Here is a 23,002-nt window from a genome sequence, read left to right as displayed (position 1 = left end):
AGGACGTGACAACGTAGTAGACAGGGTAGTTTCATGGTTTTACATCGAATGTGTTTTGAGTATGTGTTGAGTATGTGTAGAATTCATAGAATGTGTTTTGAGTATGTGTAGAATTCATAGAATGTGTTTTGAGTATGTTTTGAGTATGTGTAGAATTCATAGAATGTGTTTTGAGTATGTGTAGAATTCATAGAATGTGTTTTGAGTATGTTTTGAGTATGTGTAGAATTCATAGAATGTGTTTTGAGTATGTGTAGAATTCATAGAATGTGTTTTGAGTATGTTTTGAGTATGTGTAGAATTCATAGAATGTGTTTTGAGTATGTGTAGAATTCATAGAATGTGTTTTGAGTATGTGTAGAATTCATAGAATGTGTTTTGAGTATGTTTTGAGTATGTGTAGAATTCATAGAATGTGTTTTGAGTATGTGTAGAATTCATAGAATGTGTTTTGAGTATGTTTTGAGTATGTGTAGAATTCATAGAATGTGTTTTGAGTATGTGTAGAATTCATAGAATGTGTTTTGAGTATGTTTTGAGTATGTGTAGAATTCATAGAATGTGTTTTGAGTATGTGTAGAATTCATAGAATGTGTTTTGAGTATGTTTTGAGTATGTGTGGAATGTGTTGGATGTAATACGTCTTACATTGTAGTGTGGTTGATAGTTGTTGAACATATAAGAAGTATTTTTGACACTCCATGATGATGAAACCAAATAAAAGAGAAAATAATACCAACTTTGACTAAAAGACAAACTTTTATTTCAGACATTACAGAAGTTTATAGATACAGACACAAAAGCATGTTGAAAACCCATCCCAAAAAATGCAGTTCAGTTGAAAGAGATTTACTGTGTCTATTGCTTGTTACCTAAATATAGATATAAATAGTTTAATACACAAAGCGAAACCTTTTATTAAACAACATCCATGTTAGTAATCTGACAACTGAGGGACGGATGCCGTATGAGACATCTCATTGACTTTCCGTACATCTCATATTATTGTATTATTATATTATTGTATGCATATTATATACTATATAGCTCATAGTGTCCCCAGACTTATCCATGAGGCTGTGAAAGGAACAAGGAAGACCAACACTCTGATGGGAATGAAACAGACATCCATGTTAGTGGAGGCCTCTGAGGGTCAGTGGGTAAGGCTGGCCCCTGAGGGTCAGTGGGTAAGGCTGGCCCCTGAGGGTCAGTGGGTAAGGCTGGCCCCTGAAGGTCAGTGGGTAAGGCTGGCCCTTGACCACGATGTGTGAGAAGAAATTATCAAATCAAGTCAAATGTTATTTGTCACACAGGTGTAGACCTTACTGTGAAATGCTTACTTACAAGCCCTTAACCAACAATGCAGTTTTAAGAAAATATAGTTAAGAAAATGTTTACTAAATAAAGTAAAAATACATTTAAAAAAGAACACAATAAAATAACAATAATGAGGCTATATGAAGATGATGATGATGATGATGATGATGATGAGGCCCCTCTCACTTCTTCTTCTTCTTCACCTCCTCCTGTATCTGCTCCACCTCGCTGGACTCATCCACCACCTTGCCGTTGATCATAGTCTGAGTCACCACCTTCACTATCTTCCTGGTCCGCACATCCGGCTCCTCTGCAGGGAAACGAGAGGAAGAGGTTGAGGAAGAGGATGAGGAAGAGGATGTCACAGTATTGCTGTAACCCAACAGGCTCTGATTTGAGACACGACCTATGAACTTGCCAACTTGTTCCTGATATATCTACTGCTTATGAATGTGTTAAGTATAGCTTATGAATGAGTTAAGTAAGTATAGCTTATGAATGAGTTAAGTAACTATAGCTTATGAATGAGTTAAGTATAGCTTATGAATGAGTTAAGTAAGTATAGCTTATGAATGAGTTAAGTAAGTATAGCTTATGAATGAGTTAAGTAAGTATAGCTTATGAATGAGTTAAGTATAGCTTATGAATGTGCTAAGAATCCTTTTGTAAGTACACTCCAAATAAAGTGCTACCAAATTGATTCAGTGAATAGTCACAAGCCTACAGTAACAGTCCGTTACAACATTGAGACTTGTGGTATTATTTTCACCTAATGCAGTTGCTAGGGACAGCGCTGTTTTGGGCGTTTGCTTTGTTTGCAGGTTTATGAAACTGCCATTAGTCTGTGGCCACGGCCCCTTGATTTGATGCCAGGGTGGCGGAAGCAGCACAGAATCAAAGTTGTACATTTGATTCTGACATAAGGCAACACCGCTGACCCTATTTTAAACCTGTAGTGTAAATAGCTGATGGGCAGTTGGCTTTGTCAGCGAGCCAACGGCCCGGAGTACCTCAACTTTACTCTATAAGTCACCGACAGTACATACACAATCTAGCCTAGGGTCGTTTCCCAGTCTAACTGCTCGGTGTAGGGTAAAGTTTCCCCTAGATTCTGATCTTGGGTCAGTTTTGCAGTTTCCCGACTAGGATTTGGGGAGTGTAAGCTGATCCTAAATCTGTACCTAGGGGAAACTTCACTCGGGAGCGAAACCCCCCTGGACATTGAGCCTGGTGAACATTCAGACCAGTGAAATGCTCGGTGAAGGTGAGAGTGAATGTGAGGGTGAGTTGGAGAAGGGAGGGGGGGACGAGAGAAGGGAGGAGGGAAGATAAGAAAGAAAGAAAGAAAGAAAGAAAGAAAGAAAGAAAGAAAGAAAGAAAGAAAGAAAGAAAGAAAGAAAGAAAGAAAGAAAGAAAGAAAGAAAGAAAGAAAGAAAGAGAAACTAAAGATGGATGGGTGACCAGGATGGGTGACCAGGATGGGTGACCAGGATAAGTCCATGCAGTCCATTTGAGAGGCTGAGGTGAATTGAGGTCTCTCTGTGTGAGAATGAAATGACCTATTCATGAATGAATGGGGACTCTTATCACACGCCATGGATGGAATGACCTAACGTCACACTGATAAAGGAGCTTTCTCCATCCAGGTGGACGGTCACATCCACAATCATTTTAATTGTTTATTTTTTTTAATTTAACCTTTATTTAACTAGGCAAGTCAGTTAAGAACACATTTTTATTTACAATGACGGCCTACCCCAGCCAAACCTGGAGGACGCTGGGCCAATTGTGCGCCAATCAATCAATGTGTTGCTGAGTAAGTAATTGTTGATGTTTGCTTAGGTTAGCTTGTGTCAATGAGGATGTGAGAGTGATGTCAAGTTAAAGTACTGTTACTCACTTTTTGGTGATGGTACTTCTTTAATCCTGCATGAATAATGGAAAAAGAATGTGCCCAATGACTTTAACTGATACATGGAAATTGTCATTGGCAGAAGATGTTATGTCCCAGGAAGAAGAATTATCGGTTTGAATCAACTCAACTGAGAGCAGAACTTTCCTGGATATACAGTACTAAGCACCCCTTATTTACATCTGACCATAGCATTATATGGAACAAAGATAGAGGAAGAGAAGCGTTTCCAATGACATCATCAACCAATTAGTAGACAATTAGCAGGCAATGCGTACTCATAATTGGTTAAAATCACACGATGCACACTGATGATGTCATTGGAAACACATCTTCCCCTATATTTTTTACTACAAAACATAGAAACGCGTAATTTTCACATATGTTGATGTTGGGGTGGTGCTGGAGATGATGAATATGAAGTTGAAAATGTCCCTTTAAAATGTTCATATAAAGATTATTCCTGGTGACTCACGTCTCCTCTCCCTCCAGCAGTCTCCTGTAGGTGGCGATCTCTATCTCTAAGTTCTGCTTGATGCGGAGCAGCTGTTCATAGTCCGTCTTGTTGCGCTGCAATATAATACAATACAACTTTATTAGTCCATTTGTTACTGTAAACAACGGAAATATGAATACAGTTCCACCTCCTTAGCCCCTGGCTACCAGTGAGTACCTGCATGTCCAGACGCAGCTGAGACAGGTCCTCCTCCAGCTGGGACAGCGTGGTCTGCAGACGCTCCATCTCCAGGCTGTATTTCTGACCTGTCTCTCCCAGGTTACCCTTCAGAGCTGACACCTGGGGTGGAGAGGGTGAGTCCGATAAAGAAATCACATCAAATCAAATGTTATTTGTCACATGCGCCAAATACAACAGATGTACACCTTACAGTGAAATGCTTACTTACAAGCCCTTAACCAACAATGCAGAATTAAGAAAATACAAAAAAAAGTAAGAGATAAGAATAACAAATGATTAAAGAGCAGCAGTATATAACAATATACAGGAGGTACCGTTACCGAGGTAATTGAGGTAGTATGTACATGTAGTTGGAGTTATTAAAGTGACTATGCATAAATAATAACAGAGAGTAGCAGCAGTGATCCGGGGGGGAGGGGCAATGCAAATAAACTGCGGACGAGACAAACATGCACGCACGCATGTACACGCGCAGATGAAATGTATACCCAATACACCTTCTCATCAAATATACAGTGTGTGATTACAGAAAGGAAGAGAATCTGTGTATACAGGTCAGGGGATGGGTGTTGTTATAACACTGATCCCTAAACACTCTTAGAAACAAGGTGCTCTCTAGAACCTGCTAGAAGAACCCTTTAAAGAACCCTTTTCTATCTGGAACCAAAAAGGGTTCTCCTAAAGGAGTGCATCTGACCCAACATCAAGGAAGGTGAGAGATATTTATAGTCAACAAGGATAACATGGGTGGGGAAAAGAGGAGAGATATTTATAGTCAACAAGGATAACATGGGTGAGGGAAAGAGCAAGGATCTCATCGATACTGTAGTTGTGCTGGTTGTCCAGCTGTAGATCCCCAGTACAACACAACCCCCAGTTGACAGGTTCCTAGTTCCTACCTGTTTGTGCAGACTCTCCAGCTCCACCTCCAGGTTCTGTAGGAAGCGTTGTCTCTCCACCAACTCACTCTGAGCCCCCCTGAGAGCCTCGTTAGACTCCTTTACCTCGTTCTGCACCATCTCCAGCTGTAACACACCACACACACGTTCCTGAACACACCACACCCCCAGGTTACTGAAAACAATAACACACACACGTTCCTGAACACACCACACCCCCAGGTTACTGAAAACAGTAACACACGCTCATGAACGCACCACATCCCCAGGTTACTGAAAACAGTAACACACGCTCATGAACGCACCACATCCCCACGTTACTGAAAACAGTAACACACGCTCATGAACGCACCACATCCCCAGGTTACTGAAAACAATAACACTGAGAACACTACAGTATGTTACTAGATACCACACCTGGGTTCACCTGGATATGATAACTATGATACGCCTGAATCGTAACTTGAGATACACATGCTATGCCAACGGGACATTTGCATGAACATTTGAGTCTCACGCACTTATCTCATGTTACAAATCAACCCTGAGAGACTAAACTCTAGTGTCTAGTTTCTGGCATGGTGATGCACCCAGCCAGCCAGTCCACCACTGACCTTCTTGAGGTACCCAGCCAGCTAGTCCACCACTGACCTTCTTGAGGTACCCAGTCAGCTAGTCCACCACTGACCTTCTTGAGGTACCCAGCCAGCCAGTCCCCCACTGACCTTCTTGAGGTACCCAGCCAGCCAGTCCCCCACTGACCTTCTTGAGGTACCCAGCCAGCCAGTCCCCCACTGACCTTCTTGAGGTACCCAGCCAGCCAGTCCCCCACTGACCTTCTTGAGGTACCCAGTCAGCCAGTCCCCCACTGACCTTCTTGAGGTACCACTGCTCAGCCTGGTCCTTGTTCTTCTTGATGATGCCCTCGTACTGAGTTCTGAGCTCTGACATTACTGTGCCCAGTTCTGGTCCACCACGGCCTGTGTCCACCTCCACGTTCACAGTCTGAGCAGCAATATGGCCCTTCATAGACTCCACCTCCTGCAGAGAGACAATTCATACATAAATCAATCAATCAACTGCAAATGTTGTCACAAAGTACCAGGGTTGGAACTTTTTTCCAATCGTGTCTTTCTGGACAGAACCATTATTTATTTTGTTCCGTCCACTGTTCCAACCAGTAAAATAAAGTTCTGAAACGGTCGGAACCCCCAAAAAGTTACGTTTACATCGCTCCTTTCTGTTCCTTTTTAAACAGCATGGTTTATTCATTATGAAAGCCAAACACTTACACTGTGCACTGTGCTGCCAGTCACTATGGACAGACAAGTGTAGGACATGAGATGCGACTGAGATTTTGCAGGTGGGGAAAGAGCGAGAAAGGGTGGAGGAGGAGGCTTGCCTTGAAGCTCTGGGCATCTTATTATGGTCTGCGTTATCTGAATTAGGCCCACAGAATTATACCTACGAGGAGCAGAGTCTATGGAGGAACTTTGAATGTCTTTGAACTTCCGAGAGTTGGCTTAATGTTGGACAAAGCTAATGTTAGCTAGCTAACAAGCTTGTTTGTGCAGAGCAGCACTAGAATTAAAAGCACGTCTTACCTTTTTGTGGTTAATAAATCCAATGGGAAATGTGAAAACTAAAGTATCCTCAACTAGCATTGAAAAAGTTACGCTTGTAACATCATCAGTAGGCTACAATAACCTATGTAACATCGTCAGTAGTCTACAGTAACCTATGTAACGTTGGCAGTAGGCTACAGTAACCTATGTAACATTGTCAGTAGGCTACAGTAACCTATGTAACATTGTCAGTAGACTACAGTAACCTATGTAACATTGTCAGTAGGCTACAGTAACCTATGTAACATTGTCAGTAGGCTACAGTAACCTATGTAACATCGTCAGTAGGCTACAGTAACCTATGTAACATTGTCAGTAGACTACAGTAACCTATGTAATGCTGTCAGTAGGCTACAGTAACCTATGTAACATTGTCAGTAGACTACAGTAACCTATGTAACATCGTCAGTAGGCTACAGTAACCTATGTAACATTATCAGTAGGCTACAGTAACCTATGTAACGTTGTCAGTAGGCTACAGTAACCTATGTAATGTCGTCAGTAGGCTACAGTAACCTATGTAACATTGTCAGTAGACTACAGTAACCTATGTAACGTCGTCAGTAGGCTACAGTAACCTATGTAACATCATCAGTAGGCTACAGTAACCTATGTAACGTCGTCAGTAGGCTACAGTAACCTATGTAACATCATCAGTAGGCTACAGTAACCTATGTAACGTCGTCAGTAGGCTACATTAACCTATGTAACATTGTCAGTAGGCTAAAGTAACCTATGTAACATCATCAGTAGGCTACAGTAACCTATGTAACGTCGTCAGTAGGCTACAGTAACCTATGTAACATTGTCAGTAGGCTACAGTAACCTATGTAACATTGTCAGTAGACTACAGTAACCTATGTAATGTCATCAGTAGGCTACAGTAACCTATGTAACGTCGTCAGTAGGCTACAGTAACCTATGTAACATCGTCAGTAGGCTACAGTAACCTATGTAACATCGTCAGTAGGCTACATTAACCTATGTAACATCGTCAGTAGGCTACAGTAACCTATGTAACATCGTCAGTAGGCTACAGTAACCTATGTAATGTCGTCAGTAGGCTACAGTAACCTATGTAATGTCGTCAGTAGGCTACAGTAATCTATGTAACGTTGTCAGTAGGCTACAGTAACCTATGTAACCTTATCAGTAGGCTACAGTAACCTATGTAACGTTGTCAGTAGGCTACAGTAACCTATGTAACGTCATCAGTAGGCTACAGTAACCTATGTAACATCATCAGTAGGCTACAGTAACCTATGTAATGTCGTCAGTAGGCTACAGTAACCTATGTAACGTCGTCAGTAGGCTACAGTAACCTATGTAACATCATCAGTAGGCTACAGTAACCTATGTAACATCATCAGTAGGCTACAGTAACCTATGTAACATCATCAGTAGGCTACAGTAACCTATGTAACGTCGTCAGTAGGCTACAGTAACCTATGTAACATCATCAGTAGGCTACAGTAACCTATGTAACGTCGTCAGTAGGCTACAGTAACCTATGTAACGTCGTCAGTAGGCTACAGTAACCTATGCTTCAGGAGGAGGGAGGGCTTTGCATAGGCGCTTTGTTGCATTTAACCTCTCTAGGGTAGGGGGCTGTATTTTCACATCTGGATAAAAAACGTACCCGATTTAATCTGGTTATTACTACTGCCCAGAAACTAGAATATGCATATAATTGTTTGATTTGGATAGAAAACACCCTAAAGTTTCTAAAACTGTTTTAATGGTGTCTGTGAGTATAACAGAACTCATATGGCAGGCAAAACCTGAGAAGATTCTGTACAGGAAGTGTCCTCTCTGACCATTTCTTGGCCTTCTACACTCTCTTTATTGAAAACTGAGGATCTCTGCTGTAACGTGACACTTTGTGAGGCTCCCATAGGCTCTCAGAAGGCGGCAGAACGTTGAATGATGACTTTGCAGCCCATGGCTGAAAAACAGTAGCGCATTTGGTAAGTGGTCGATCTGAGAACAATGAGACGGGCGCACGCGTGCACGTGAAGAGTCCATTTTAGATTTTGAGTCTTTGAATGAAAACAGGGTTTCCCGGTCGGAATATAATCGCTTTTTTACGAGAAAAATCGCATAAAAATTGATTTTAAACAGCGTTTGACATGCTTCGAAGTACGGTAATGGAATATTTAGAAATGTTTTGTCACGGTACGCGTCCGCGCATCACCCTTCGTCACCCTTCGGATAGTGTCTTGAACGCAAGAACAAAACAGGATATTTGAACATAACTATGGATTATTTTGAACCAAAACAACATTTGTGGATGAAGTAGAAGTCCTGGGAGTGCATTCTGACGAAGAACAGCAAAGGTAATCCAATTTTTCTTATAGTAAATCTGAGTTTGGTGAGTGCCAAACTTGGTGGGTGTCAAAATAGCTAGCCCGTGATGGCGAGCTATCTACTCAGAATATTGCCAAATGTGCTTTTGCCGAAAAGCTATTTTAAAATCGGACACCGCGATTGCATAAAGGAGTTCTGTATCTATAATTCTTAAAATAATTGTTATGTTTTTTGTGAACGTTTATCGTGAGTAATTTTGTAAATTCACCGGAAGTTTGCGGTGGGTATGCTAGTTCTGAACGTCACATGCTAATGTAAAAAGCTGGTTTTTGATATAAATATGAACTTGATTGAACAAAACATGCATGTATTGTATAACATAATGTCCTAGGAGTGTCATCTGATGAAGATCATCAAAGGTTAGTGCTGCATTTAGTTGTGGTTTTGGTTTTTGTGACATTATATGCTAGCTTGAAAAATGGGTGTCTGATTATTTCTGGCTGGGTACTCTGCTGACATAATCTAATGTTTTGCTTTCGTTGTAAAGCCTTTTTGAAATCGGACAGTGTGGTTAGATTAACGAGAGTCTTGTCTTTAAAATGGTGTAAAATAGTCATATGTTTGAGAAATTGAAGTAATAGCATTTCTAAGGTATTTGAATATCGCGCCACGGGATTCCACTGGCTGTTGAGTAGGTTCGTCCCACATACCCTAGAGAGGTTAATTGTAAAATAACGTTATTAACCAGTTCCCATGCTTTTAAAATAACAGTTCTGTTTCAGAACAATGTAGATAACTTTCGTTCCCTGGTCTGATTCTGTTCCTTTATTAATTTTGATATTTGACAGTTTTCTGTTCTGTTCCCTGAACCGGTTCCAACCCCTGCAAAGTACCTGACAGGAACCTGGCCTAGACCCCCAGACTTAAATAATGAGTCTGTGATTGACTTTGTGTTTCAGTGTGTTTCTAACATGTTTTTCCCCCATGTTGATCTCTATGTTAGTTTTTCTATGCTTTTATGAATATTCTGTGTTTGTGTATTAGACCTCCAAGTGAGCGTGTGCTGTAGTACATTATAAACTGGCTGGTTCGAGCCCTGAATGCTGATTAGCTAACAGCCGTGGTATATCAAACATTATAAACTGGGTGGATCGAGCCCTGAATGCTGATTGGCTGAAAGCCGTAGTATATCAGACATTCTATACCCCACTGTGATAGTGAGAAGGTCAGTGAATTCTACATACCACTGTGACAGAGAGAAGGTCAGTGAATTCTACACACCATTGTGACGGAGAGGTCAGTGAATTCTACACACCACTGTGACAGAGAGAAGGTCAGTGAATTTTACACACCACTGTGACAGAGAGGTCAGTGAACGCTACACACCACTGTGACAGAGAGAAGGTCAGTGAATTCTACACACCACTGTGACAGAGAGAAGGTCAGTGAATTCTACACACCACTGTGACAGAGAGAAGGTCAGTGAATTCTACACACCACTCTGACGGAGAGGTCAGTGAATTATATACACCACTGTGACAGAGAGAAGTTCAGTGAATTCTACACACCACTGTGACAGAGAGAAGGTCAGTGAATTCTACACCCCACTGTGACAGAGAGGTCAGTGAATTCTACACCCCACTGTGACAGAGAGAAGGTCAGTGAATTCTACACACCACTGTGACAGAGAGAAGGTCAGTGAATTCTACACCCCACTGTGACAGAGAGAAGGTCAGTGAATTCTACACACCACTGTGACAGAGAGAAGGTCAGTGAATTCTACACACCACTGTGACAGAGAGAAGGTCAGTGAATTCTACACCCCACTGTGACAGAGAGAAGGTCAGTGAATTCTACACACCACTGTGACAGAGAGAAGGTCATTGAATTCTACACCCCACTGTGACAGAGAGAAGGTCAGTGAATTCTACACACCACTGTGACAGAGAGAAGGTCAGTGAATTCTACACACCACTGTGACAGAGAGAATGTCAGTGAATTCTACACACCACTGTGACAGAGAGGTCAGTGAATTCTACACCCCACTGTGACGGAGCGGTCAGTGAATTCTACACCTCACTGTGACAGAGAGAAGGTCAGTGAATTCTACACACCACTGTGACAGAGAGAAGGTCAGTGAATTCTACACACCACTGTGACAGAGAGGTCAGTGAATTCTACACACCACTGTGACAGAGAGAATGTCAGTGAATTCTACACACCACTGTGACAGAGAGAAGGTCAGTGAATTCTACACACCACTGTGACAGAGAGAAGGTCAGTGAATTTTACACACCACTGTGACAGAGAGGTCAGTGAATTCTACACACCACTGTGACAGAGAGGAGGTCAGTGAATTCTACACACCACTGTGACAGAGAGAAGGTCAGTGAATTCTACACACCACTGTGACAGAGAGAAGGTCAGTGAATTCTACACACCACTGTGACAGAGAGGTCAGTGAATTCTACACACCACTGTGACAGAGAGAAGGTCAGTGAATTCTACAGACCACTGTGACAGAGAGAAGGTCAGTGAATTCTACACACCACTGTGACAGAGAGGTCAGTGAATTCTACACACCACTGTGACAGAGAGAAGGTCAGTGAATTCTACACCCCACTGTGACAGAGAGAAGGTCAGTGAATTCTACACCCCACTGTGACAGAGAGGTCAGTGAATTCTACACACCACTGTGACAGAGAGGTCAGTGAATTTTACACCCCACTGTGACAGAGAGGTCAGTGAATTCTACACACCACTGTGACAGAGAGGTCAGTGAATTCTACACACCACTGTGACAGAGAGGTCAGTGAATTCTACACCCCACTGTGACAGAGAGGTCAGTGAATTCTACACCCCACTGTGACAGAGAGGTCAGTGAATTCTACACCCCACTGTGACAGAGAGGTCAGTGAATTCTACACCCCACTGTGACAGAGAGGTCAGTGAATTCTACACCCCACAGTAACAGAGAGGTCAGTGAATTCTACACCCCACTGTGACAGAGAGGTCAGTGAATTCTACACCCCACAGTAACAGAGAAGTCAGTGAATTCTACACCCCACTGTGACAGAGAGGTCAGTGAATTCTACATCCCACTGTGACAGAGAGGTCAGTGAATTCTACACCCCACTGTGACAGAGAGGTCAGTGAATTCTACATCCCACTGTGACAGAGAGGTCAGTGAATTCTACACCCCACTGTGACAGAGAGGTCAGTGAATTCTACACCCCACTGTGACAGAGAGGTCAGTGAATTCTACACCCCACAGTAACAGAGAGGTCAGTGAATTCTACACCCCACAGTAACAGAGAAGTCAGTGAATTCTACACCCCACTGTGACAGAGAGGTCAGTGAATTCTACACCCCACTGTGACAGAGAGGTCAGTGAATTCTACACCCCACTGTGACAGAGAGGTCAGTGAATTCTACACCCCACTGTGACAGAGAGGTCAGTGAATTCTACACACCACTATGACAGAGAGGTCAGTGAATTCTACACCCCACTGTGACAGAGAGGTCAGTGAATTCTACACCCCACTGTGACAGAGAGGTCAGTGAATTCTACACCCCACAGTAACAGAGAGGTCAGTGAATTCTACACCCCACTGTGACAGAGAGGTCAGTGAATTCTACACCCCACTGTGACAGAGAGGTCAGTGAATTCTACACCCCACAGTAACAGAGATACCCTCTTCATTATTAACATCCTCTCCATGAATACTTGATGGAGGTGAGCTCATGTCCCCGTTCCCTCTCACTGGGACAGGGGGATACCTAGTCAGTTGTACAACTGAATGTATTCATCTGAAATGTGTCTTCCACATTTAACCCAACCCCTCTGAATCAGAGAGGTGCAGTTAGCTGCCTTAATAATCTACATCTACGTCATCGGCACCCGGAGAACAGTGGGTTAACTGCCTTGCTCGGGGGCAGAAGGGCAGATTTTTCTCTCTCACTGTCCCCCCCCTTTCTCTCTCTCTCTCTCTCTCTCTCTCTCTCTCTCTCTCTCTCTCTCTCTCTCTCTCTCTCTCTCTCTCTCTCTCTCTCTCTCTCTCTGAAATACACAACTTAATAGACTCAGCATATGGCGCCACTGCATTGGCACCACACCCAGCTTTATAGACACACCGAGCACAACTAGGGCCAGTTATCGACCCACACACACACACACACACACACACACACACACACACACACACACACACACACACACACACACACACACACACACACACACACACACACACACACACACACACACACACACACACACACACACCCCATTGGAAAATAGGAAAGGATGAGCCAAGCCCCCACACACATGGATGCAGGCACGTGCACACACACCAGAAGAAACGTACAATCACATCATTTTACCCGTGCCACATACAAGTAGTACAAGGTGACTTATCCCTTCACACAGGTCTGTAGTGTTCCTATTCAGAGCAGAGCAACCAGTGAACCAATGCTGTTTTGAGAGGGGTCTCTGTAGACTTGAGTAAAAAAGCTAAGACCTGAGTTACTTTCAGGCTTTGAGTTACTTAAGACAAAGAGACCTCCGGAGTTGGGTTTCAGAGTCTGAGCCGGTTCCTACTCCAAGCTTCCAAGGGGATGTCGAATGATACCACCACTGGGACAGAAATGAACAGAGGACCAGTCTCTTCCCCTCTCAGACCACTTACTTGATTCAGTGGTCTGTCATTCAGTTCAGGCCATTCGGTCAATGACCAGTAAGAAGAGGAAAGGTGACAGAGAACATCCTTGTCTCACTCCAGTCAGCGATATCTCCCCATACTAGGAGACCATGGGAAAAATCTGTGGTTCAGTTATAACCTGGCTATAACTAGGGACCCATAGTTTTTCCTGGCTTCGTAATGAAGTGAGGAAAAACTCCTGGCCCCTCTATCCCATAGGTCAAAACTGGTTAAAAGGACATCTTGATGACATCATTCCAACTAGTTTTGTCTGTCGGTATACCATCATCCTTAATAAAGAAAGTTGACCTCTGTCCAGTTTTTGACTTATATGCTTTAGGATGGATAATGCCCTGATCTATGGAGCTACCTCCTCTCACCTCCTCATGGTTCTTCTTCAGGAAGTAGAGCTCTTCCTTCAGGCTGTCCAGGTCTCCTTTCAGGGACCCAATGATCTGATCATGGTCCACCTTGGCCTTCTTCAGGGCCAAACAGTCCCTCTCCACAGACTGGGACATGCACAACTCTGTCTCCCACCTGGAGGCGGAGGAGGAGGAGGAAGAGATTGAGAAGTGAGAGATTCTGAAGTGAGAGATTGTGAGAGCTTTGGTGACTAATATTTCTAAAGTATTCAATACAGATAGTAAAATAAACATTAAACTTGAAAGAAGGGGTGGGGTGGGGTGGGGTGAGGGAGGAGGGGAAGGATTAACTGACACAAACACAGACTAAAACACACACCAAGCACACAGTTCCGCTATGCAGACAAATATTTGTCTACTTAGTGCAGCGTTGGTGTGGAGCCTGAACATACATCTGCAAACCATGTTTGAAGAGCTTTCACTTCAAAACTGAACAACACAGTGAAACACGCTCACTTGATCCTGAAGTCGTCAGCAGCCAGTTTAGCATTGTCAATCTCCAGCATGAGGCGAGCGTTCTCCAGTGTCTTCTTCCTCACCTGAGGAAAGACAGGGATCAGGGTAAGGTCTATTTCTGCTAATGTTAAACTCCTATTAAAGAGTCACTGTGTTAACACTTGTATGGTAAACGTGTACGTGTACGGCCACGTGTGTGTACTGAGTGAGACTATGTTTACAATGTGTAAATCCATATCATGACTCAGACATAGACACAGTGTCCTCATTGTACAGTGAGACAAGAGCATGGTTAAGTTACGTGGGGTGAGAGAGAGGGCTCATGGGAACGTAGGGACGCTGGGAACCCACCTCCTGTTCCACCTGGTGGGCCTGGATAATCATGGTTTCGAAGTCGTGACCTTTAGGGATGCGCTCAATCATTATCTGCTTGATCCTCAGCTCCAGGTCTGCGTTGGCCGTCTCCAGGGAGCGCACCTAAGAAGAAGAAGAAGACTTATTATCCATTATCTCGCAAAGTGCTTGCTCAAGGGTACAATGACAGGAAGGCACTCAGGATCAGAAGAGGACGGGCTCATTGTAATGGCTGGAATGGAATCCATGGAATGAAGTTAAACATGTGGTTTCCATGTGTCTGATATGTCTGATAACGTTCCATTAATGACATTACAGATATTACAATGAGCTCTTCCTCCTAAGCTCCTCCCACCAGCCTCCTCTGTTCAGGATAGTTGCTAGCTCACTCCACACTAGATTTCCTGTCAGATCTAGGATTTGAACCAGCGAGCCTCCGGTTGCTGAACCACTTCTCTAACCTCTACCCTCTAGGCTACCTTCCACCCACCTTGTCCAGGTAAGTGGCCAGGCGGTTGTTGAGGCCCTGCATGGCCTCCTTCTCGTTGGTGTGGTTGCCCAGCTGCCCATTGAGGTTCAGGGTGACTGGAACTCCGTTCAGGTCATGGCTGACGGAGGCGGAGCGGGTCAGGGGGCTGGCGGCAAAGGACACGGCAGCTCTGGAGCGGGCACGGCCGCTGTCTCTCAGAGACAGGCTTGAGAAAGAGGGCTGACGGCCCACAGAGAAGCTCCGCACTGAGAAACTGGACGACATGACGGCTCTGTGTGGGAGATGACAAAGAGGAAGAAGACCTGATAAAGATTTGAGGGTCGGAAGGCTGTTGTAATAAACACACTTGTGTCGACTACACATGACTAATGTGGCCTCAAGGTATATGTCTCTAGTCTGGTGGTGCTTCGGCTCAGTTTCATATGGAAATCCTCATTATTTGAGGACAAAGTTGATCAAGGTCATTACACCATTGATTGTTGCAGTATGCAAATAATTATTAAAGGCACGTAAACCTTAGGCTAGTATAACAGGTCTGTCAACATACCAAATGTGCATGATTGTGATCAGACTGAAACAATACATTCATGGGCTAAAAAGAACACATAGCCTAGGGGCCATTTTGAACGAGCCCGCTGCTGTCTATTCAAACTAAGAATCAGCCAATGATAAACGTCAAGGGATTACTATTTTTATAACTACTACACTGTCTTTATGATTACTAGACTGTTTTTATGACTACCAGACTGTCTTTATGACTACCAAACTGTCTGTACGGTTACTAGACTGATTTTATGACTACTAGACTGTCTTTATGACTACTAGACTGTCTGTACGGCTACTAGACAGTTTGTATGACTACTAGACTGTCTTTACGGCTACTAGACAGTCTTTGTGACTACTAAACTGTCTTTATGGCTACTATACTGTCTTCATGATTATCAAATCAAATCAAAGTTTATTTGTCACATGCGCCGAATACAACAGGTGTAGACCTTACAGTGAAATGCTTACTTACAGGCTCTAACCAATAGTGCAAAAAAAGGTATTAGGTGAACAATAGGTAAGTAAAGAAATAAAACAACAGTAAAAAGAGAGTTGAAAATAACAGTAGCGAGGCTATATACAGACACCGGTTAGTCAGACTGATTGAGGTAGTATGTACATGTAGATATGGTTAAAGTGACTATGCATATATGATGGACAGAGAGTAACAGTAGCGTAAAAGAGGGGTTGGCGGGTGGTGGGTGGCGGGACACAATGCAGATAGCCCGGTTAGCCAATGTGCGGGAGCACTGGTTACTAGACAGTTTTTGTGATTACTAGGCTGTCTTTGTGACTACTAGACTGCCTTTATGGCTACTAGACTGTCTTCACGGCTACTAGACAGTTTGTATGACTACTAGACTGTCTTTGTGACTACTAAACTGTTTGAGCCAATCAACAATTACTTCATCCCAGCTCACACATCAACATGTAAATTACCAATCTGGTATCAGAAGAGTTTCCCAAGAACTGTCAGAAAACCCTTCATATCTTACATTACTATGGGGATAGTTATTGTTGTTATTATCCTATTCAACAATAAGTTAGATAGCTAGTTTTTACCTCTTGTCAATGAGAGAAATCACAAAACCAAGAACAGACATGAGTTCAGAGTAAGGAGTTCAGAGTTATGTTCTGTCTAAAACAATACTAGTGTTGTTTGGTGTTTGCACGGGAAACAGACAGTGTCCACAGTCACCAGCCACTGGGCACAGATGTCAGTTCAACGTCTAGTTTGCATTTACATTTGGTTGAGTTGTCTGCTAACATGAATTCAATGTGAAATGAACCAAAAATGTCACCCTGTCATTGGATTTAGGGGAAAAGTTGGGTGAAAAAAATACAAAATTCCCTTACGTTGAGGACTTTTTGCAAATTCAATTAGTTTTCCAAGTTAATTTAATGTCATCACATTGAGTTTTTTGGTTGAAATGATGTGGAAGCAACGCTGATTAGAACAGTGGGTGGGCTGTTCAATAGGTAAAACTCTCTGTCATTTAATACTCTGTGAGTTTCTCCCACCAATGACAAAACATCCGAAAAAATAAAACATTCCTTTGTGATGTGATGAGTAGAGAAACATATAGAAATAAGGCCATAAAGGCACAAAAAAAGATATTTGAATTATAATTTATAATCTTATGAACTACAATCTTTCATTATAACTTAGTTTTCAATATTTCTGTCATTATACATTTACTGTTTTCAAAAATACATTTCATTACAGTTATTCAGACAAACTTGATTATCTTTCTTTTTTTTTTAAATCTTCGATTCATGTAAGATAGGACTAAATAGAAACAGTGAAATGAAACTACTGACCTGGATTCTGTTCTCTTCAGTGAGATAGAGAAAGAGGGAGAGAGAGATCCTAGAGAATGCTGAGTCTACTGTGAGACTAATGCTACAGGTGCATTTATATAGAGGTGAGAAATGGGGAGGGGCCACATCTAAAAGTGGGTGTAGCCTCTGAAGCTTCTGTAAGACATTGGAGTTGTTCTCTCCTGCAGGTAGGTAGAAGTCACCTGAACTTCATTCAGGAGAGTAAAATCAAACATTTTAAAAGAAGGAAAGAGAATTGGTCTAATCAAACAACAGAAGGCTATGTCAGTAGATGTATACTGTGTCAGTAGAGTTATACTGTATGTGTGGCTATGCCAGTAGAGTTATAGTGTATGTGTGGCTATGTCAATACTAAATAGTTCTACTGTATGTGTGGCTATGTCAATACTAAATAGTTCTACTGTATGTGTGGCTATGTCAATACTAAATAGTTATATTGTATGTGTGGCTATGTCAGTAGAGTTCTACTGTATGTGTGGCTATGTCAGTAGAGTTCTATTGTATGTGTGGCTATGTCAATACTAAATACTTCTACTGTATGTGTGGCTATGTCAATACTAAATACTTCTACTGTATGTGTGGCTATGTCAATAGAGTTCTACTGTATGTGTGGCTATGTCAATAGAGTTCTACTGTATGTGTGGCTATGTCAATACTAAATAGTTCTACTGTATGTGTGGCTATGTCAGTAGAGTTATACTGTATGTGTGGCTATGTCAATACTAAATACTTCTACTGTATGTGTGGCTATGGCAATACTAAATAGTTCTACAGTATGTGTGGCTATGTCAGTAGAGTTATACTGTATGTGTGGCTATGTCAATACTAAATACTTCTACTGTATGTGTGGCTTTGTCAATACTAAATAGTTCTACTGTATGTGTGGCTATGTCAGTAGAGTTCTACTGTATGTGTAGCTATGTCAATACTAAATAGTTCTACTGTATGTGTGGCTATGTCAATACTAAATAGTTCTACTGTACGTGTGGCTATGTCAATACTAAATAGTTATACTGTATGTGTGGCTATGTCAATACTAAATAGTTATATTGTATGTGTGGCTATGTCAGTAGAGTTCTACTGTATGTGTGGCTATGTCAGTAGAGTTCTACTGTATGTGTGGCTATGTCAATACTAAATACTTCTACTGTATGTGTGGCTATGTCAATAGAGTTCTACTGTATGTGTGGCTATGTCAATAGAGTTCTACTGTATGTGTGGCTATGTCAATACTAAATAGTTCTACTGTATGTGTGGCTATGTCAGTAGAGTTATACTGTATGTGTGGCTATGTCAATACTAAATAGTTCTACTGTATGTGTGGCTATGTCAATACTAAATAGTTCCACAGTATGTGTGGCTATGTCAGTAGAGTTATACTGTATGTGTGGCTATGTCAATACTAAATACTTCTACTGTATGTGTGGCTTTGTCAATACTAAATAGTTCTACTGTATGTGTGGCTATGTCAGTAGAGTTCTACTGTATGTGTAGCTATGTCAATACTAAATAGTTCTACTGTATGTGTGGCTATGTCAATACTAAATAGTTCTACTGTACGTGTGGCTATGTCAATACTAAATAGTTCTACTGTATGTGTGGCTATGTCAGTAGAGTTCTACTGTATGTGTAGCTATGTCAATACTAAATAGTTCTACTGTATGTGTGGCTATGTCAATACTAAATAGTTCTACTGTATGTGTGGCTTTGTCAATACTAAATAGTTCTACTGTATGTGTGGCTATGTCAGTAGAGTTCTACTGTATGTGTAGCTATGTCAATACTAAATAGTTCTACTGTATGTGTGGCTATGTCAATACTAAATAGTTCTACTGTATGTGTGGCTATGTCAGTAGAGTTATACTGTAACGGCCGTCGTAGGAAGTGGACCAAAATGCAGCGGGTACGTGAATGCTCATATTTATTTTATTACGAACACCACACACAAACAACAAAACGAAAAAACGAACGACAGCTAACAGTTCTGCAGGCTAAACATAGCAGTGCACGAATACAACTTCCCACAAAGGGACAGGTGAAAACAGGCTACTACATATACATTTACATTTACATTTAGGTCATTTAGCAGACGCTCTTATCCAGAGCGACTTACAAATTGGTGCATTCACCTTATGATATCCAGTGGAACAACCACTTTACAATAGTACATCTATATCTCTTTTGGGGGGGGGGGGGGGGGGGGGGGGTTAGAAGGATTACTTAATCCTATCCCAGGTATTCCTTAAAGAGGTGGGGTTTCAGGTGTCTCCAGAAGGTGGTGATTGACTCCACTGTCCTGGCGTCGTGAGGGAGCTTGTTCCACCATTGGGGTGCCAGAGCAGCGAACAGTTTTGACTGGGCTGAGCGGGAACTGTGCTTCCGCAGAGGTAGGGAGGCGAGCAGGCCAGAGGTGGATGAACGCAGTGCCCTTCTTTGGGTGTAGGGACTGATCAGAGCCTGAAGGTACGGAGGTGCCGTTCCCCTCACAGCTCCGTAGGCAAGCACCATGGTCTTGTAGCAGATGCGAGCTTCAACTGGAAGCCAGTGGAGTGTGCGGAGGAGCGGGGTGACGTGAGAGAACTTGGGAAGGTTGAACACCAGACGGGCTGCGGCGTTCTGGATGAGTTGTAGGGGTTTGATGGCACAGGCAGGGAGCCCCGCCAACAGCGAGTTGCAGTAATCCAGACGGGAGATGACAAGTGCCTGGATTAGGACCTGCGCCGCTTCCTGTGTGAGGCAAGGTCATACTCTACGAATGTTGTAGAGCATGAACCTACAGGATCGGGTCACCTCCTTGATGTTAGCGGAGAACGACAGGGTGTTGTCCAGGGTCACGCCAAGGCTCTTAGCACTCTGGGAGGAGGACACAATGGAGTTGTCAACCGTGATGGCAAGATCATGGAACGGACAGTCCTTCCCCGGGAGGAAGAGCAGCTCCGTCTTGCCGAGGTTCAGCTTGAGGTGGTGATCCATCATCCACACTGATATGTCTGCCAGACATGCAGAGATGCGATTCGCCACCTGGTTATCAGAAGGGGGAAAGGAGAAGATTAATTGTGTGCCGTCTGCGTAGCAATGATAGGAGAGACCATGTGAGGATATGACAGAGCCAAGTGACTTGGTGTATAGCGAGAATATGAGAGGGCCTAGAACTGAGCCCTGGGGGACACCAGTGGTGAGAGCACGTGGTGCGGAGACGGATTCTCGCCATGCCACCTGGTAGGAGCGACCTGTCAGGTAGGACGCAATCCAAGAGTGAGCCGCGCCGGAGATGCCCAACTCAGAGAGGGTGGAGAGGAGGATGTGATGGTTCACAGTATCAAAGGCAGCAGATAGGTCTAGAAGGATGAGAGCAGAGGAGAGAGAGTTAGCTTTAGCAGTGCGGAGAGCCTCCATGACACAGAGAAGAGCAGTCTCAGTTGAATAACCAGTCTTGAAACCTGACTGATTTGGATCAAGAAGGTCATTCTGAGAGAGATAGCAAGAGAGCTGGCCAAGGACGGCACGTTCAAGAGTTTTGGAGAGAAAAGAAAGAAGGGATACTGGTCTGTAGTTGTTGACATTGGAGGGATCGAGTGTAGGTTTTTTGAGAAGGGGTGCAACTCTCGCTCTCTTGAAGACGGAAGGGACGTAGCCAGCGGTCAAGGATGAGTTGATGAGCGAGGTGAGGTAAGGGAGAAGGTCTCCGGAAATGGTCTGGAGAAGAGAGGAGGGGATAGGGTCAAGCGGGCAGGTTGTTGGGCGGCCGGCCGTCACAAGTCGCAAGATTTCATCTGGAGAGAGAGGGCAGAAAGAGGTCAAAGCATAGGGTAGGGCAATGTGAGCAGGACTCTCAATCAGCAACAACGATGTACAGCTGTTCCTGATTGAGAGCCATACCAGGCCAACACAAAGAAATACACAACATAGATAGAACCTAGAATACGACACATAGAACATAACTCAAAACCCCTGGAATACTCAAACCAAACACCCCTCTACATAAACACACACCCCGAACCACATAAAACAAATACCCCCCTGCCACGTCCTGACCAAACTACAATAACAAATTACCCCTTTACTGGTCAGAACGTGACAGTCCCCCCCAAAGGTGCAGACCCCGGATGCACCTCACACAAAAAAAATTATAATAATAAATAAAAACAAAAATAAACCCCCCAAACTACAGGGAGGGAAGGGAGGGTGGCTACCGTCACCCTCCCTTCCTGTATACTGTATGTGTGGCTATGTCAGTAGAGTTCTACTGTATGTGTGGCTATGTCAATTCTAAATAGTTATACTGTATGTGTGGCTATGTCAATTCTAAATAGTTATACTGTATGTGTGGCTATGTCAATACTAAATAGTTCTACTGTATGTGTGGCTATGTCAATACTAAATAGTTATACTGTATGTGTGGCTATGTCAGTACTAAATAGTTATACTGTATGTGTGGCTATGTCAATACTAAATAGTTATACTGTATGTGTGGCTATGTCAATACTAAATAGTTATACTGTATGTGTGGCTATGTCAATACTAAATAGTTCTACTGTATGTGTGGCTATGTCAATACTAAATAGTTATACTGTATGTGTGGCTATGTCAATACTAAATAGTTATACTGTATGTGTGGCTATGTCAATACTAAATAGTTCTACTGTATGTGTGGCTATGTCAATACTAAATAGTTATACTGTATGTCTGGCTATGTCAGTAGAGTTCTACTGTATGTGTGGCTATGTCAGTAGAGTTCTACTGTATGTGTGGCTATGTCAATTCTAAATAGTTATACTGTATGTGTGGCTATGTCAATTCTAAATAGTTATACTGTATGTGTGGCTATGTCAATACTAAATAGTTCTACTGTATGTGTGGCTATGTCAATACTAAATAGTTATACTGTATGTGTGGCTATGTCAATACTAAATAGTTATACTGTATGTGTGGCTATGTCAATACTAAATAGTTATACTGTATGTGTGGCTATGTCAATACTAAATAGTTATACTGTATGTGTGGCTATGTCAATACTAAATAGCTCTACTGTATGTGTGGCTATGTCAATACTAAATAGTTATACTGTATGTGTGGCTATGTCAGTAGAGTTCTACTGTATGTGTGGCTATGTCAGTAGAGTTCTACTGTATGTGTGGCTATGTCAATTCTAAATAGTTATACTGTATGTGTGGCTATGTCAATTCTAAATAGTTATACTGTATGTGTGGCTATGTCAATACTAAATAGTTCTACTGTATGTGTGGCTATGTCAATACTAAATAGTTATACTGTATGTGTGGCTATGTCAATACTAAATAGTTATACTGTATGTGTGGCTATGTCAATACTAAATAGTTATACTGTATGTGTGGCTATGTCAATACTAAATAGTTATACTGTATGTGTGGCTATGTCAATACTAAATAGCTCTACTGTATGTGTGGCTATGTCAA

General features: G+C 42.5%; 1 protein-coding gene across 1 annotated transcript; it reads right to left on the bottom strand.

Annotated features, from left to right (window-relative positions):
- Positions 1 to 740: 740 nt before the first annotated feature.
- On the bottom strand, positions 741 to 17,604 carry LOC106568382 (keratin, type I cytoskeletal 18). The gene is made up of 11 exons (XM_014138682.2): positions 17,547 to 17,604; positions 15,180 to 15,450; positions 14,687 to 14,812; positions 14,336 to 14,418; positions 13,838 to 13,994; positions 5,699 to 5,866; positions 4,826 to 4,951; positions 3,903 to 4,025; positions 3,705 to 3,799; positions 3,218 to 3,243; positions 741 to 1,627 (listed from the first exon to the last, which is right to left on the bottom strand). Exons 2-11 carry the CDS (start codon positions 15,441 to 15,443, stop codon positions 1,500 to 1,502), a joined length of 1,296 nt encoding a protein of 431 aa, XP_013994157.2. The 5' UTR covers positions 15,444 to 15,450; positions 17,547 to 17,604; the 3' UTR covers positions 741 to 1,499.
- Between the last annotated feature and the right edge of the window lie 5,398 nt (positions 17,605 to 23,002).

This window comes from Salmo salar, chromosome 13 (genome assembly GCF_965601325.2).
Source record: "Salmo salar chromosome 13, fSalSal1, whole genome shotgun sequence".
NCBI classification, from domain to species: Eukaryota; Metazoa; Chordata; class Actinopteri; order Salmoniformes; family Salmonidae; genus Salmo; species Salmo salar.
Note: the sequence above shows the minus strand (reverse complement) of the source record. Positions and strands in the feature narration are given on the sequence as shown.

Bases quoted from the DNA above. Each gene is read 5' to 3' on its own strand.
- LOC106568382 (XM_014138682.2), bottom strand. From the start codon at position 15,443: ATGTCGTCCAGTTTCTCAGTGCGGAGCTTCTCTGTGGGCCGTCAGCCC. The intron at 14,813-15,179 runs GTGGGTGGAAGG...TCTTCTTCTTAG, and splicing joins TGGCCACTTACCTGGACAAG to GTGCGCTCCCTGGAGACGGC. The intron at 3,244-3,704 runs GTGAGTCACCAG...TTATTCATGCAG, and splicing joins CTGCTGGAGGGAGAGGAGAC to GATTAAAGAAGTACCATCAC.